The 19,687-nt window shown below is 37.3% G+C and overlaps 1 protein-coding gene across 1 annotated transcript in view; it reads left to right on the forward strand.

The window, feature by feature from the left end:
• The first annotated feature begins 4,454 nt into the window (after window positions 1-4,454).
• Window positions 4,455-19,687, forward strand: part of LOC112694593 (LIM/homeobox protein Lhx1) — a 44,812-nt gene continuing 29,579 nt past the window's right edge. Inside the window, exons 1-2 of the mRNA XM_025570113.1 lie at window positions 4,455-5,444; window positions 12,071-12,269. Of these exons, the coding sequence (XP_025425898.1) occupies window positions 5,147-5,444; window positions 12,071-12,269 (497 nt within the window). The 5' untranslated portion in view covers window positions 4,455-5,146. The remainder of the gene's footprint in view (window positions 5,445-12,070; window positions 12,270-19,687) is intronic.

Consider the following 19,687-nt stretch of genomic DNA (forward strand, 5'->3'; position numbering starts at 1 on the left):
GTCATGTTTTAGTTTAGTATCGATAATTCAATTATTTATTATTACTATCGTTAGTTTTAACTTCTTTGATAACTATGTAATGTTATGGTTTCTTAAATATTTTTAAATGATCAAAAAATTATATAAATTGTGGTAATTAATTTAATGTAATAATTTGTGATGTTTTATTTATTATAAATTGTGTATTTTAAAAATAAAAATAAAAATAATATAAATTTGGTACATTTTAAAATTTATCAAAAATTTGAATCTACTTTAAAATATTAATTAGTTACTTCTATACCACTAAAAAATAATAATTGAATCAAAAAAAATATTAATAATTTTATCATGTAGATAATTTAATAAATGTACAAGGCAGAACAATTTTATAGCCGTTAAGCATCAGTGATATCGATTAATAATTATTTTTTTATCGGTAACTTTGTCTGTACTTTGTTCAGAGACATATTCAAAAATTTGGCGCCTAAGTACTAATGTTTTTCCGCCCTCTTATTTATGTTTTAAAAGAGAGGTTTTTTGTCGACAATTCTTGTCCCCCCCTCCCATGAATATTTTCAATCTTGGAATATTATCTTAAATAAAAAAAAAAAATTAACAAATTTATATTGTTGTTCATCAACATAAATGGGCTATATAAAAATCTGATGCCACCACTAAAAAAATGCTGTCCAGGGCGATCGCCCCCTCTATCCCCCTAAATACGTCACTGACAGTGTTACCTATATTTTTTAGATATTAGAACTATTAAGGAATCGATTAAATCAAATATATACATAGATTTGTAATGTTCGAAAAAAGAGTCAAAAAAGTTAGTCAACAAAATATCTATTGGTCCATATCGTCATAATTTTTTATTTGTTGTAAAATCTATTACATACTTATATTTTTTATTTAAAAATAAATCCGTAGAACAGCAATCAATGGAATATAAACGCTTTACAATTGAGAATTATAATAAATATTATTAATAGTCGTCATAACTCGTGGTCAATTATGAAACTTTTCTGGAAAATTCTTCTCATGAAAATATTATTAAATAATTTTAACCCGGTTTGTAGGGTAAGAATATACTATACTTGTGTCCCGTTACAGCTCTTCCGCATATTAATTCGTGTATTACAGCTGTTACATATAGGTATGTTTTACCATTCATATATGATAAAACGAATTACTTACCTACTACACCATAACACATACACACGATATTTGATATATATTATATCGTACCAGTAGCGTGGGTAAGAAGGATTTCGGGGCTCAAACCCCCTCCTCCATTGCCAAAATCCCAACTAGTAAATAAATAGGTAATAATAAAAATAATTATTATCTAAGTACATAAAAACTCCCCCATAAATAATCTTTACCTACGCCCTTGTTTCATATGTATAAGTATATTCCACACGTTTATAATATTTAGATTATTGTCATCAGACATAATAATATACCCGAGAAACGCGAATATTCATTGGTCTGCGAAATATTAATGGCGTAAGGTGCGCACCACGCACAATTATATTATATTATACTAACCTGCTATACATGAATAAAAAAACCCGTCCGTATAATTATTATGCGTGTAAAGGTATATGTAGGTATATATATTCGTGAAATCAGAATGTATTGAGTCTTGTAAAAAAAAAAAAAATAGACTGATTATTATGTGTTATATTATTCTTATACTCGTATGTATTGGTAAAAATGGTACGGATTTTAATTTGTACACTTGACAGGACGAAGAAACAAAATTCAAATTTTAGTCATTAACGAGAGTGATTTTTTTTATTTTTATTTATAACACAATATTATTTAAATACATGTATACACAATTACGGTAAATGCACGAGGAGTTCGCTGCGGCTATAAATGATCAAAATATGATCGAATTTTCGTATACGCTTATGTTCATAGTAGACACACATAATAATGTTACGTATATAATACTGGTATATAAGCGCATAGCGTTTACCGGCGCCATTATTATAACTATACACAATACGTATACCTATACGACTACATGATACACGTTTAAATGTATGTATTATAATACGTCTAATTACAGTCCAATGTAAGTCCCGTACATGTGCGTACGGTAAACCAAGTATTTTTTATTTTTAAATCACCTTCGAGAAAGAATATTATACCGTGGTATATACTTACACATAATGTTAATGACAAAACGTGCAATCTACTATCGGTTTTCGACCTACCGTTACCGTACATTTCCCCTCACGATCTGCCACTCATTTCTGTTGTTTATATACACACACACACATATATATATATATGTATTATGTGTATAAAGTTGAAACTATTTTTTTGTAATATTGTTCAGACTGTTTGTATTTTTACGATGGCCAAACGTGATAGAAATAACGTGTACCGAGTTCGTTGCCTACAATTATAAGACGAGTAATTGTAATAAGGAATTTTGATTCTATTATACATATTTAGGGTTGGGATATTAATGCTCTAAAAAATATCAAAAAAAAGTCTAAAAAAAAATGCAAAATTGCTTTAAAATTATAAAAATGTAGATAATCTAAAAATGCGTTAAAATTTTTTAGTTTCTATAGTTTTAAAACGATATTATAAAAATCATGTTTAATTATATTTATTTAACTTAGTAATAAAAAAATATAGTAGACCTATTTGTTTAATATTTACATTTTATTAAACTTTTTTTAAATTTGATCGTCGTTGGACACTTGCAAATAGAAAAATGTCTTTCCACTACTTTAATTTTGTTCTATTTTTGATGAAATATATACATGGGCTCGTATTTATTAGTTTATTAATTTAGTAGATTACATACAAAACGTGCAAGTTTTGAGCGAACAAACACCGAAACGCGTGATCAAATACCCCATTAATACTTAAGAACTAATAGATACATTTTAGAAAGTGCTATAAAAACTTGAAAATGGCCATAAAAACAGAAAAATATAATCTATTAATGCATATAAAAACAAATTTGTCATAAAATGCAAAATAAAAACTACATTAAATTAATCAGTATCACTTAAAAAACATTCTCTGCTTACGGACATACGTGTTGAAATATAAGAAAAAAAGATTAAAACCTCAGTCCTATACATAACCGTACGAAAAACATAATATAATATATAACATTTGTTTTTATTATTTATAGGAAGGGACGTGTGTCACATAAACTCCGAGAAAAATGATGATGCAATTTATGCGAAATACTCCTTTAGAGCTACGAAGAATATTATTTTTCGTTTGGAAAAGTAAACCTCCGGTAAAAATTTAAAAACAATTCAGCACGTTTTTTTAGTTCCAGGGTTATTTACGTTCAGGCTGTATGGTTATTTTCGAACAAAAAAAAAATACTATTTAATCTCTCATCACGCATTTTTCCGTGGACCTTTGCAAAAATCGATTTGCTTTCGATGGAACTCAATAGGGACACGATTGACGTCTAACCGACTCGTGATGCCCGTACATCATTTGATCAATACATTTTCGCGGTGCGAACACTTTAGATCTTTCTTATTCCTATAGCTTAAGAACGTATGTCGGAACGGTTGTGCAATCAACGGCGCATAGTGGCGTCGAAGGATCCTATGCGTTTTTACGCGTACGTATTACACTGTCACCAGTGTTCGCGCGTCGATATTCAATTTTCTTCGGAAATGTGTGACATAATTGTCGTTCTTGACTGCGTAACGTTTTAAGCGTTATCATATCAGCGGTGATAATTTTTGACGTATCGATAGGTCATTTCTACCGTCCCACGGCCGAACATTGTTTCGTTTGCACGGTAGGTCGTTTCGCGTGTATTACGCGCACGTGTCGTCGCTTTGAATTGTTACGGGAAAAGGTCGGAAGAGAAAATATAGAGAGAAAGAGAAGTAGAAAAATCTCTCAGGTGTAGTGTAACGCGGACGAAGGCGGCGCGAAAAACTGACGATCTGTCGGCGGTCGGTGTGCGGCGGCGAGCGGGACCGTACTGTGCGCGCAGCGCAGCGAAAAGAAGACGGTCGACGTGCGGGCAGGAGAGAAAGACGTAACGTGTAGCGAAAAAAAAAAATAATAATAATAATAAATATAAAAACGAAACGTGAAGGAGTGGCAGGACGAGGAGCGTATAGGAGTCGGCGACGGGGAGAAGGGGGAAGAACCGCCGCGGCGATGGGGTCCTCGTCACCGGCCCGCCGCCGCCGTCGCCGTGACGACCGCTGTACTGCGCGGCCGTGGCGGCACCGTTTTCCGTGGGGATCCGGAGGGGGCGGGCCGACAAGGGAGGCGTAGTGCAGTCACCGCGGACGTCGCCACCGCCGCGGCCAACCAATGACGGTTGCGCTACCTAACCGCACGGCCTCGCCTCCCACCGTCCCACCATCACCGCCACTCGTCCTCCCGACCGTCGGATAGACGCCGCCGCCACCACCAACGCCACCGCCACGGACGGCGCACACGCACACCGCAGCGCCGAGCGCGGCATCACCGCGGCAGTGTTCGGTTTCCGGCTTTTCACATCGGTCGACTATTGCTGCCGCTGCTGCCGTCGCCGCCGTCGCCGCTACTGTAAGCTGCTATCCGTGTAGTAGCGCGCGAACGATTCGTGTACCGCGATCGTCTTCCGTTTGATTGATTTTTTTTTCTCTCGCGTTCCGTGCCGCCATCGTCGTTCGTTGATAATTCGCGAGATACGCGCTTAAAACGGTACGTGGAATAAAACGCCCTAGTGCGCGGTCGCCGAAAAACATTAATATATATATCCACGTCGCGCGGCCACTGCCCCTTGAACGGTTATACGCGCACGTGCGTCGCAAAACCGTTTCGTACAAATCACGCGCATGATAATCCGTGTCGGCTCGTCATCGTCGTCGCTGCTGCCGCCGTCGCACCCGCAGCACCGGCAGAGGATCGTCGTGGCCGGCGTCCGCGGGCAGTAAGACGACGTCGGGGCGGGCTGCAGCAGCACCACCATCATCACCGCCAGCACGTGCTGACCGGCGTACGGCCGCCGCGCATTGATCGTTCCCGGCACCGGTTGACCACAGCCATCACGACGCCAGTGGGCCAGGACGCCGCCGGGGCGGTGCATCAGCCGCCTTATGCCAGGGGTTGCCGGATCCGCACGACGGCCGTCGGCGGTCCGCAGCACCACGGTGCCCACATGGCCACCTCGTCGCTGGCCACCACGTTCGGGCTGCAGTTCTACCCGGACGAGACGACCACCACCGGCGGAAGCGTCGGCAGCGGTGGCGCGGTCGATCCGCTCGCCGCCAGGCCACCGGTGGCCGGACTGCCCGTACAGTCCTCCAACACCACCGGAAACTCGGCCGTGGCCGGCGGCCAGCAACAACCCATGTACGCGACATCTGCGAATCGCAGCACGTCACCGCTGAACCCGCAAAACCATTTGGCCCACCCGTTCCACATGTCTTTTCCAGTCACCCAGACCCACAACATAGGTGAGTACCATCAACACGTAATAATATCCGTTTCGCTATATTTATCCTTTGACCCCCTCCGTTCGACCGTGACTCATTTCGATCTAATTTTTTTTGCTCGTCGAATCCGCACGCGATACAATTTTTCGTATGTACTTAATACTAATATAAAAGTCGCATTTGAGTATCGCAACGCATTATAGTTATTTTTTTCGTTTGTCTGGTTTACTAGAAACGCGCGACAGAATTTTTTTTTTTCTGTCCCACGGTGTCGTCTTTAGAAGAGACGCTCGTCGTCGTCGTCGTTTTAGTTGTCGCCACCGTCGCCTTCTTCGTCCTCAAAACCGAATCTATATAAAAATATAATAATAATTTTCAAGAAAAAGAGCGAGATAGAGTGAGTGAGAGAATGACCGTCGTCTTCTACAGGCATGATACGTCGAATTGTCAGTCATGCATGTCAAAAGTGAATCTCTTAACAAAAAGTAACGTTTGTACCGATACACCAGCAGCAGCAGCAGTACATAATGTGTGTATTCTCATATACATGTGATCATCGTTTTCTTTATATACTATATACAATATATATATATTTATACATAATAACTAGTTGTACAAAATATATTCTTTTATGTTTATGTATACACGGATCGGTTTGTGTATGTGTTCGTGTAGTTATAATGTTACGTTTTTGTTGTACGTGTGTCCGAAGGACATAATATTATATACCTGGAGACGGTGACAGCGACGGCGACGACCGCACACTATAATATATTGTAATATTCTAAGAAAACGATGTACACACGCGTGTACACGTACGTATATGGTACACGAAAACGTGCGCGTGTGGACGTTGTTGTGCCTACACATCTCGTAAACGGTAGGATCCGCACTGTTGTTGTATGTATACGTATCGATTGGCTAACCCAACCGAAACCTAACCTAACCTGCGTGCCTAAACGGTCGATAATGATACACCGCAAGCTCGCGTACGTTTCGTGTTTAAATCCCGAGACGAAAATTCCCCCCGCAAAAAAATCCTTTTCAAAAAATCAATGTCGTCAAACAAATGTAATGACCAAAATTGCCCACCGCTCGTGTACATCATGATCTATTTCAATACAATATAATAATATATTACGTTTATGATAACTTGACTAACTCTTAATATTCGACGATATAATAATAACTGCAACAGCTGTTCCATCATATTTATTTACTCTATCGTGTAACTACACGGGTATATATTATAATTAAATCCGTAAAAAAAGCTGTACAAATTTGAAAAATTTGTATAATTTTACAAATTTATAATACGAATAGAAAGCTACTAAGCTTACTAAGTGCCTTCTACAGGGCCGGTTCAAGGGGTAGGCGACATAGGACCACGCCTAGGGCGGTATTTTTCCTGGACAATTTTTATGTATAAAAAGAAATATTTGATAAAATATTTACACGTAACGGGCGGCAAAAACTAAATTTTGCCCATGTTTGTTTAAACATTTGAGCCGGGCCTGACCTTCTACATATTACATATGTGAATATCTTTGGGTTGTAGGATTTAAATTTTTATTTATTTTATTAAATGATTTCCTTTCGGTAACCTGTTTAACATTTTCTGTTCTAGTTTATTATTTTTTGTATTGTGTGTAATTTTGATTGCATTATGTTAACTATTGATGCAATTATATAGAATATACCGTGATATAAGTCGTATTTTGATATAAATAATCTCGATATTTCTGAAAAACCTAGCATATAATATTTGAAGATGACGGTACTCGCATAAATATTTCAGTTAGTGGCAAAACGGCATCGTTATCATGTTATTGTATCATTAATTCTCATTTATTGTTCGCGTTATGTTTGATTAGAACGTTTTGTTTGAGTACCTTTGGAGTGCAATTAAAAATCGTTTTCCTTTATTTGTTTGTAAACTCAGATATTTTGGATCAGTGACCATTATTTTTTATTGCTCTATTTCCAGCTATTAAAACACACAGATACATTCATTTATCGGAACCAATTTAGCGGTCGAACTTTTAATTTATGACAATTTTAATAGACTTGGACATAAATCGTTCCGCTTTAGAACAAATCTGAACAGTAAAAAGGGTGTTTAGCAAACGTAGGTACTATTTTTATTTTAGATTTTCCTATTGGGATTTCATAACTCATAAAATAAAACCAGACATGTCGCCCAATTTTGTTACGCGTGGGTATTACAACTGATATATTTTCATCCTTACGTTTACTTAGATATTTAAAATATAAATTCTTAAAATAGCTAAAACAATTAAGTTATTCGACGATATACATTTATACGTGTACTTAAAACCAGCCAAATGGCATCAGATTTGTTGAAAACGTAGGTACTAATCTTTCGTATATCATCAGAAGTTTGACGATAAAAAATTTAATTTTAATACATTATATATATTACTTTTTCCATAAGAGTAGGTAAATGTAAAAATTATATAATTAAATCAAAATCGCTTTTTCGCATACCTTTTCCGAGTTGTCGAATATTTTTTCTCGTCAATTTGTTCCGCAGTACCTACATATTTCATGTAATGTGGTGTTCCATACCATTTTTACATCTTATGCACATTTACCACATCACGCCTACTACTTGTAATAGTATAATATGACGAACGAATACATATTTATGCGTGCGTCTGCGGTAGGTACAAAGAAGATTGGTTGCGAATCTATTGCGCGGTTGAATTTTCGTCACATTTTTACCGATGTCATTCCGTTTCGTGGTAAACATTTGGATGTCGAACACGTGTACGTCTTACGGGCGAAAAAACGTTAAAAAAAAAAAATAGAAAACAAAAAACCTATCGGTAGCGCTACATGGCTAGTCGATTTTGTCGACGCATTCCAAAAGACGCAGCGCGTAACATGACGACGGACAATTTTCTAGGATTTTTTTTTTCTTTTCAGTTTTTTCCTCGTCCTTTTTATCGTACACACGCGCGCGCTCGTACGCACTCGTATATTCGTCGTCCTGTACATTAAGTTTTTCCGATTTTTGTCGTCGGCCGAGACGGGTTAACGATGGCAACTCGTGCGTATCTCTTGTCCACGCCGAAAAAAAAAATGGTCATCGAACGACGGCAACGGACAGTTTGTTTTTTCATTCTCGCGTACTGCGGTGTCGGTACTTATATGCAGACGGAGAATAACAGAGTCTCTGCGGCCGAAGCACGCGCGGCTCGTGGCGTCTTCGTCACGGATGATTGACTTAACTCGACGCGTACATACGGTTGCAATCGATCCGGTGTAGATTGGTGTTTTTTCCGTACTGAATCTCTCTCCGTAGTCTTCGGTGCGCATCCTTATACAATACAAGTATACTTACGGCCTGTACGGTTGCTTAAGGTGTACTTAAGTAGTCGAATAAGTAACACGCATGGGCGACTGCAGGAAATTTATCAAGGCGGGGGGGGGCATAATTAAATCGAACACCAAAAAGTATATTAAAAAAAAATGTATTCTTAGCAAACAATAAAATATATCAGAATCGTACACACTTTAATCGTTATCAAATAAAAACTGAAGTCTTCGCAGTTGTTCAATTGCAAACCTTGTTCGGTTAATTTTTTCCCGGGGGGGGGGGGGACAAATGCACCATCTTGCCCCCTCCCCTCTGGGCGCCCATTGTAACACGTACACATTCAACGATAGCTATTACACTACGTGACTGTACGTGTACATATTATTACGCTTATTGTTATAAAATTGTCTATGCTAGAAACGTAAAGTTTGAGCGACTTATGCGACATCAATGCTACAATGCGTACTCTTCAACGACATTTCTAAGCAGTTTTGGATCAGTTTGGTATTTATTTCTCGGAGTTACTATACTTCTTCATCCGGGGTTTTAGATACCAACATACTGTATTTTATGTTCAGATCTCTGTGTATGGAATATATTTTTTATACTTAAAACTATTTTAGAGTTCCAATGATTAGTTTGTATTAATAATAAAGTGCAATTTTTATAAAAAATATATCAAAACACTAATAACTAATATCTAACGACGACTCCATTTTTAGTTTTATTTTTCGATTCGATATTTTCGTTTTGTATTCATTCCGCGTTACACATTCATACATGCTAAGTTGTTTGAAGATAATCCATACGTAAGGTTATAATCAAATATATTATGTATTTAATTATATAAAAATATTCAATTTAATACGTTCGATAACAGATGCAATTTAGTGACGAATATAATCGGACGTGTTCTATTCGACTCATGTGCCATCGACTTAAATATAAATATTAGCCAAGCCAATGTATACATAATATACGGTTATATTATATGACTCATATATGATTGTATTCATCAGATGAAACGTTATCGATTTTACACCAACCGGACAGTAAACATTTATCTATCGACATAAATTAATACTTCATAACGTACGATTTGAAATACTCGGTGTGATTTCCGGAATGTGTTGAAAAACGAGCTGTATCAAAACAATATTATCACGCGAGTTTCTCCTACGGGTTATACGGTATATGGTTATTAAAACGTGGTTTTATACCGGGGAGGAGGGGTACACACACGTACGCGTTCAAACTCTAAAATCGGTACGTGGGGTTTGTGTGTGTGTGTATGTGTGTGTATACTTACATATTATCGCTAGTGGTGACTATGGACTTTTTACGCGTGTGACGTGCGTGTTCCGTAGCGTATGTGCGCACATTATAATAACGGCTGACATTAATATTTCTTGCACGCGTTTATTTTATAGCCGTCGCGACGCGCGCGCTTCTGCACGATCGTTAAACGCCGAGTTTTATTCGAATTCGCATATTTTTATAACCATATTGTCATTTTTAATCGCTTCCCGATCCGCGTTCGGTTCGGAAAATCGTTGGCACGGCAAACGGGCCCGCGCTATATACTACCGTTGGATAAAGTAGGAACTCGCCGACAATCGTGGCAGTACATTATTATTGTGCTTGTACGTTTTCGAAGATTTTACGGAATACTTCTGTATATTATTACCTACTAGTATAGTTGTGAGGCTATTTTTCTCAACAACGTTGCTGAATGTTACTTGTCCGCAACAGAAGTGTTTGAATCTCTGTACTTTCGCGTATTCTACGGATCAGACGGTACTTTTCGAAAAACAGTGAGCGGTTTACAAACGCAATCTTTTGAATCAAAAACCGAGTTTGACCGAATTAATTTGCTATTGCTCTATACCAGTGGTCTTCAACCTTTTTATGCGTTGGGCCACATATTATTATTTTTAAACCTTGCGGGCCGCAATCGTAGTAAAAACATGTATTTTATATAAAAATTCAGATTTATTCTTACATTTATTAAAATTAGGTGGGTTTAACATTACAAATCATTATTATTATTAAAAAATAAATAGATAAATATTTTTTTTTAATTACAATTTTTTTATTTTATTTTTAATGTGAAAACATTTAAAATGTAATCGCGGGCTGCATGTTATGACAGGGCGGGCCGCAAGCGGCCCGTAGGCCACAGGTTGAAGACCCCTGCTCTATAACATGTATGCAATGTTGAAGAAAAACGACTTTGTGCCTTTTACGCACGTATTCGGCATCATCGGACCGCGATGTTGTGATCCACGGGAATTCAAACAATATATACGGGGAGTAGACAAAATAACATGAACACCGTGGAATATAGTTACATATTGTTGCATGTTGTTTGTATCGTATCTCCGACATCACTGAATCAATTGGCGAATATTTTGGTAGAAGAACGGTACGAAATTACGTTGGAAACGATTCAAGTCCTTTGCGAATCTCTTCCGCGACGGATTGAAACTGTTGGAAAAACAGTAGCCCAACACATTAATAAATAAATTGGGTACACGTCAGGTGTTCATATTGTTTAGTCCACCCCCTGTACATGTGTGTCGTCATCGTTTAGTCTCTTATCCCATATCCGACACCTCTGCGATTTGTAAAACGTGTATACATTTATGTATTTACGGTTTAGACGAAACAGTATAATATATGCTCTGTATACATGTACGCAACACACTCGTATCGACGCGCGCACGTATTTTATACGACTACTGTAGGTCGAAAACGATTTCTCGAAAATATAACATTGAAGCCAAAACTGGAGCATGACAAACGTGTCACGTCGCATACTAATATTATTTTATACTTGCACGGGAAACGATGTTTTATTTTTCAAAAGTATTTATCGAAATAAACACGCGCGCGTCTGTGTAGCAGAACCACCATGCAGTAGGTATACACCGTGTTCATTGCGGGTACACGTGTACACATTGTACCGAATATCTTATACCTGTTTGGTCCGGCGACGTGCTTAGGATAGTCCCAGGGATGGGAGGAGGTGTATCTAATAACTTCTAGTAACGTTTTATACGTTTGCAGTCGTTTTGAACATTTCGATCGAGTTAATAAATAATGACGACCAAGTAATTGACTTGTGTTGTGAAGTGAAGTATGGTATCGAAAAACGTGAAAAGAGCTCGAACGGGTTTTGTTTAGGTAGCGAAGAAATAATCGTACCTGCGTGTATTATTACAACTATGGTGCGCCTGTAAACACTGTTGTGTTTGATAGTAACTATTTATACGTTTGTTTAACGCTTTACTATCGTTTACAGGCAGAGGTGGAGGCCGGTGCAGCAGTCTGATGATGAGTTGCGCGGGTTGCGACAAACCCATTATGGATAAGTTCCTTTTGAATGTGCTGGACAGGGCGTGGCACGCGGAATGCGTGAAATGCGTCGACTGCCACGGCACGCTGTCCGACAAATGCTACAGCAGGGACGGCAAGATACTGTGCAAGCCCGACTTTTACAGGTGAGGGACAATCGTTACGCCGCGTAAATCGTTATGTTTTTTCGCCCTTCGTTAAAAAAAAATTACCGCGTTGGACAACAATTCGCGCGTGGGAGTGCCGATACGATGATAAACGTTTACAATAAATATTATGACGTGTGTGCGCGGGCGGGGTTTACGCGTTATCGTTTTCGTATTGATGAATCGCGGTCGGGTTTTCGCGTGTTTCGCGGGTATTGAATTAATACGCTGCGACACGTATTCAGGGGATTCTTAATACTTACGTATGATTGTAGAAATAAAAAAAATAATAAAAAACCCGTTTTAAATGATATAATCATCGACATGAACACGACAATTTGGTCGGTACGCGATCGCTTTAAGGCTGATTTACACGTTACCAGTTGCTGGCATGGCTACTGGCATACTAGCTGGAAGGTCACAGGCATGTGGCAACTTGAATTGGTAGGTGACTGGCGCCCATCGTTTATACCGACAGCTACTATCAGTGGCGTATTTAGAAACTTATTTTTTTGGGGGGGGGGGGTGTCATACCTTATAGTAAAATAATTTTATAAATTAGTATAAAATGTTCTTTATCAACTTATTGTTAGGTTTTTTTATTAGCTTATTGAAATCAAATAATTGACTTCAATTGATTTAAAATAAGAATCCAATGTTTTAATTTTTTTTTTACTAGTTCAATTTCGGTACTCTTTCAATACCAACTCAACAATTAAATGAAAATAAATTAATGAAATCGAACTAAATTAAACGTATGATCGTATTAATCGTATTTTATATTAATTTATCTTGCGCATAGATGCATATTGCATACTGACAACTGACAAGACGTGACAGTCACAGACAGAGTTGGATAGGTAGTTGTTTTGTTACAGGGAAATATTTTAATGGGGCCATCAAAATGAAAAAAAAAAATTTTGCTTAAAAAAATGTATTATATTTACTCATCCTAATTTAATTTAAATAATTTTACTATAAAAAAAATAATGCATTTCCATGAAAAAATTAATGATATCTAGGGGGCCACCGACATAATATAGGGCGAGGGCCCACATGGAAAATCCCTTTTCCCTATGGGCCTATCCACCCCTGGTCACGGACTAAGATATTGATATTTTTATCGACCGATAATTTTCTTTCCCCACATCAGATTATTTATGTACCATGTGTGTGTGAGTGCCGTGCGGTCGATTTTTATTATTATTACTATCCGATTGCAATTTAATTATTAGCAATATTAATATTTTTTTTATACATATATTCTTTTTTTCATTATACTTTAATACTTTATTGAATAAACAAACTAAAATTATTATATTACTAATATGTTTAAAATTTGACATTTTCAAATATTTTTTTTTGGGTGGGGTGGAAACCCCCCTATAAATACGCCACTAGCTACTAGTATAGGTCGTAACCAGTGGTTTTAGTGTTTTATTAATTCGAGTACCGAGTTGTAGTGTACAAGTTATCACGTCTTGTATAAATTATAAACATTGTCTTATAATATTTTAATATAGTTATGCAGTTCACTTTTCACAGTTTCAGTGGTTTTACGGACGTGTACGATTTACTGTTATCATTGATAAATAAAATATTTTATCGATGTTCTAATCCAGTAGTCGGCACCTGACTGTTGTTGTTTACATCGGTAAAATAAAATTAAGAACGTTATTTTTGGTAACACGACTGAGAACGCTGGAGTTTTTTTTTCCAACGTTGCCAAATGTAAACGATCGATAATATGAGCACAATAATCTGTTAATATTTATCGGACTTTTATTCGGATTAGCTGAATTTGAATAGTAACTTAGATACCAGTTACCAGAAAATAACGGTTAGGCTTTGCAGTCGTCGCACAAACTATTCATCTATTCGTATTAGATATTTTTATAAGTTCTGCATATTTTACAATTTTTACATTTATTTTTATAATTATTTCATTTTTATACATATATACACTATACAGGTATTAGATATTTTTATAAGTAATACATATTTTTAATTTTTTATTCATATCATATATTACACATTATTAGGCGCTTATTTGTATACGATTACAATTATTAATTTATGACTCTTCTCAAGAATATTCATTGTATGTATGCTGAATTTTTCAAAAGCCTAATAAATGATATGGCAAACTATGGCAACGTGCACATAGATTCGTTCTCAATGGTATCGTTTTTTGGGTTTTTTTTTTTGGGTCAGCGGTAAGTTCTTTGTTAATTTTAAGTGTTCTCAATCGTTCGGCAGAAAGGTATAACGTTCTCAACCGTTCGATAGCCGTTTACACGATGCCAGTCGATTGCTTTCGTTGTGGCGATTTAGTGGAGGGGGGAGGTTTCGCGACAGCAAAACAAAAATATTTGTTTTGCTGGCAATGCCATCTGCTGGCACGCTAGTTCCCACTGGCTTTCTGCAGTTGCTGGCAGTTTATGTTTAGACGTTGCCAATCGCTGGCATTCAATTACTGGCGAATTTGACTGGTACGCCGACTGGTAACGTGTAAATCAGCCTTTAGATCCCGCGATAAATGACGATATATTTATAATACATTTTTCGCGCTTATCAAACATTAAATCCTTTTGCAAAACGCATATCATATTGGACGAACTAGAATTTATTTCCTCCGTCCTCCGTCCGACATCGCAATCCGTACAACAATTGTACGTACGTACGAAACGCGCCTACGATTTACACGGTGTGGACACGCATTTGCTGCGGATACATGTTTACGTAAGCGTATTATACAGAGGTACCTATACACCTACAACGGTAACTTTATGCCGTTTCTTTCCGGGGAGGGTTCGTGGGCGAACATGCATAAATATTTACGTACGCTCGAACACGTACCGCGAGCAATATTATACAAGTTAAAAATATTGATAATCGAAATTGTCGCTCGCGCGTACATGTGCGCGGAGAACGCGTGTGCCAAATATGGTGTGTACCGTGCGAGCGTTATATCGCGGGACGATATGAATATAATGTATGCACGCGCATGTTATTGGTACGAAGCCAACGAACGCTTTAAAATAAAAAACGGGAAAAAAACCCTTCCGCGGTATGGTTTTGACGCACGAACCACGGACGATGTTATACTGTACGGTGTCCTTTTATGAAATGCTGCACACGCCACCGACCCACTTTTACCTATGCTGCAACATTCCATCTGGATGCGTTCGATTGCTAACAGTTCCCGTAATACTCGTGATTTTTTTTCCCACCGTTTGAAACGTGATAATAATATTCGTTTATCACAAATAACGATTAAACCGTGAACACATAACCCATGTAGTGTAGATCAGGGGTCGACGACCTTTTTATTTACCCACGCAGAGCCATATATTTGTAGCTTTTCGTCGAGGGGCTCGTTAGAAGAATGAAAAAGTACACGTTAATTTCGAACATATTACGCTAATACATGTATAATGAATGGTACCAAAAATAATATACTCTTCTATGTATTGGTTTGTGTACTGATCAAATAATTTCAAATACAACGAAATATTCGATATTTATTACGGTTTGAGGTATAAAGTGAGAATATTAAATATTTATCGAAAGTTATGTATGCTGTAGAGCATTACTGCACTTTTCAATATGCGGTCGTATAAACTTATGTACGTTCAGGATACGGGGTGTTTGAACCTCCGAATGTCATCGCTCGTCGGCTACGCGAACTCAAGTCCGAAATCCCAACAATCCACGAAGTTGTACCCACTCTAACCGTGGGAACTCCGCGTTCCCGTACACGGCGGGTTACGGTGTTTCCGAGGGGATAACGAGGGAAAACATCGTTTACCGTACACACGCATGGACTCGCAATAAGTATCGTTTTGACAAACGCTATCCAACGAAAGAGTTATTAAACAGCGGTGCCAGCATTACTACGCACAATCGTGCACCTACGTGTGCCAAGCGCGAATATTAAAGTTACAGCATATTTATACACGGCTGTACCGATTACTACTAAGCTTCGTGTAATGGATTATAGAATTTGTACGACTAATCTCTACATCCGAACACGGTGTTACATCTATGAACCGATAGAAATATATTTAACCGTTTCTCTTGTACGCGCAGTGCGCACTACGTATCGTATATATATATATTGACGTTGTACGAGATGAGTACAAGCGCAATCAATTCGTCGGAGGCCCTCAACGAGTGGCTCGGGACAAAATGGCGCCCGGCAGCATGTATATATCCGTTGTTGTACGGCGCGCGGCGGCCGTTTTCTCTTTCTCCCCGCGCGTCGTCGTGAATCCGTGATCCGCAACCATAAAACCCTACGCCATCGTTTCGGTTTTTATTATACGTTCAGTTTTTCTCAGAACATTGTTATATATGTATATGTATATTTGTGCGTGCGTGTGTGTGAGTGCGCGGGTGAAGGATATATACACGTATTCGCCAGGAAATATAAAAGGGGGAAAATGTATATGTGTGTGTGTAAAAAAGGGCCCTATAAAAACAATCGCTAGGCGTATAAATATACAAGTACGAGCATATATTATAAACGCTTTACCGATGTGTACGTGTAGTTCGTAAACCGCCGATTGGTACTATTATTACGCGCGTTCGAAAAGTCGACGAGCACGCGAGTTTAAAAAGTGTACGTTTAATATACGTGTGTATTAAATGCGGGGCCCCAATCGACGCGTTTGTTCGTGTCAACGCGGTTCTGACGTAGCATAAAAATAGTGTATTTATTGCGTAGAAAATAAAAATAAACAAATACTACAAAACGATTACGCCAAAAATAAACCTATTACTGCGAACGTATGGTACGTGTGTAACCCGGCATCGTATATAATTACGTGATTATAACGCTGTTTAAATATAATATGTAGCGCACAATATAGAAATAATTCGAATACATTATAGGTGTGTTACAAAGCTAAATGTATAACAACGTGTATTCTATACATGTACGGTACATAACGCTAAAAGCTGTTAGACCGTTGTACACGCATTTTTTCTCTATTCAATAATCTTCTGTGCGTATACCACATGTATACGTATGTGTTTATTCGATAAATTTATACATATAAATACATATATATATAACATGCAGTTAGTGCGAAAAAAAAATATTAGAGGTACTGGATGTTTTCTCATAGTTTTCCCAGCTCTAATTATGTTGCGTAATAAATGTACGCATTGAGATGGCCTAAAATTGTGTAGAACAAAACGCGCTTAATATGAAATATAAAGAGTGTATGTATTTTGAAAGTGTGCAATAAAATTGTAATCTTTAGTGGCAAAAGCGATGTTACTTATCAAATATCGTCCAACTGGTTTGTATATGTTTACATAATTTTTGCGATGGATTACAAAATGAATTTTCAGTAGGTGAGATGCTCATCTCGCATGACTGTAGATCGGATCATAAACGTTTATATTAAAATTCAACGCGTAGTAGAAACGATTGCAACTTGGGTATAAAGGTCTCCGCGTTTATGCGTACAGAGTAATACGTAAACGAGATGTTGAAATATGATATATACATATATATAAGTAAATACGATGTATACCACACACGTTTATATTTATTTTAAATCGTATCTTATATAATATATTTATATAGAGTAATTGTTGTTGTGGGTATATTGTAGTACGGTGTCGTTGACAAGAATACCGTTTTCAACGATGGGATCCAACGCTCTCGCTTCAGCTATACACCTATAACCCCGGTCTCGTGTGTATATTATCGTCTCGTACACGGTTTGTACACGTATACGGTGGTGCGTACCCTTCGTGACCCGTCGTGGTCTCCTAAGCTCTGGATGTTATTTTAAAGAGGGCTATCGGTTGCATCTGCCCCCTGCGAAATGTGCAACCGATGCGTACACGCCAGCTTATGATGGTATACACGCCGCACGTTTCGTGCAAAGGTAGGTTATCCGCGACGCGCACGCCTTTCTGTCCGCGTCCATCCATCCGTCAGCGGTTTTGTGTATATTGTGCACACAAACGCCCAACGTTTTCGCGGGCTGTCGCTTCCTGCGGACAACAACATGTATATGCGGATACAGTCGATGATCCTTTTATTATTATCGTTATTATTGTATATTCCGTATTGTGTTTTATGTTGGCTTTGTTATTTGTTGTTGTACGCGTGTATTCGACGGCCGAGGATAGAGCGACGACAAAAAAGAGGGGTGGGGAAACGGAAAACCTCACCGATCCGCGTTTCTATGTAAGTGTATCGTGTACGTGTATCATGAAGGCTTATACGTTTTTTTTTTATACATATTTATATATACACTCAACATACGTTGTCTCGGGATTGATTTTTTCATCGCTATACCTTTATCGTGTGTGTGTGTGTGTGTGTGTGTGTGTGTGGTATTCGCATACACGCACACACATTCACATATATATATATACTTTACACGTCAATGATATATATTCACCCACGTGTCACACTGCTTTATTCAATATTTGGCTTCAGCGTCTACAGTGGCTTCAGTTATGTAAACACATATCTAAGACTACGTTAAAAACAATGTGAAGTTAATCATCGAAAACGCAATACGCTTATTGTCGTGGAACATACGAATGGAAGAAATTAAAAAATATTTTTTGTATGACTACATTTGATGAAGTCATTTTATGTACGTCGTAGAGTTGCATTTTACCTCGAAATATTTACGTATTATGACTTTCTTTAGATTTTTGACGACAACTCGATTGTAGGTACCTACATACATATTGACTGTCTGCAAGTTTGCGAAAACGTAAATTCCTTAAATTACATACAATACATATATATATAATTGTAGAACTTACGGTAATATTTTATATTTTTCAATTAGTAATTGTGCACGCATCATTACAGCTGATGGTTGACGTTTGGTTTACTAGTGGCGTAGCCAGAAAAATATTTTTGGGAGGTTTTAAATTTTAAATTCTCTCCTACATAAGTACCAACTTTTTAATTTTAATAAGCTGATTAATATAAGTTAAAATATAAAATGTGTATTGATTAGTTTTCATAAATTGTGTATATCGTCTAATAATCATATGATATAACATTATACCTATGTATATATTACAAAGTAAGGGAAACATTTTTTGGGGGGGGGGTTAACTTCTCTAGCTCCACCACTAGTGTATACAATGCATATTTATATAGAATAATTGAACCCGATCCTAATGCAAGCTCTATATAAATATGTATACGAGTATATAGAAATATGATGTATTTGAAAATTTATACCCTTCACTATTCTTATATCTAATCCTATACCTAAGCTTTAACTAATTAATTAGTCAATATTTTCAAAAATTAACAATATATTTTATGACATATGACACTATTGGTTATCACTAAAAATCAAAAATACAGATATTATTTTTATAAAAACATTAATTGGAGTGCTGTATAATAAATAAAATTTTGA

This window comes from Sipha flava, unplaced genomic scaffold (assembly GCF_003268045.1).
Source record: "Sipha flava isolate LNK unplaced genomic scaffold, YSA_version1 131_pilon_pilon, whole genome shotgun sequence".
Classification (NCBI taxonomy): domain Eukaryota; kingdom Metazoa; phylum Arthropoda; class Insecta; order Hemiptera; family Aphididae; genus Sipha; species Sipha flava.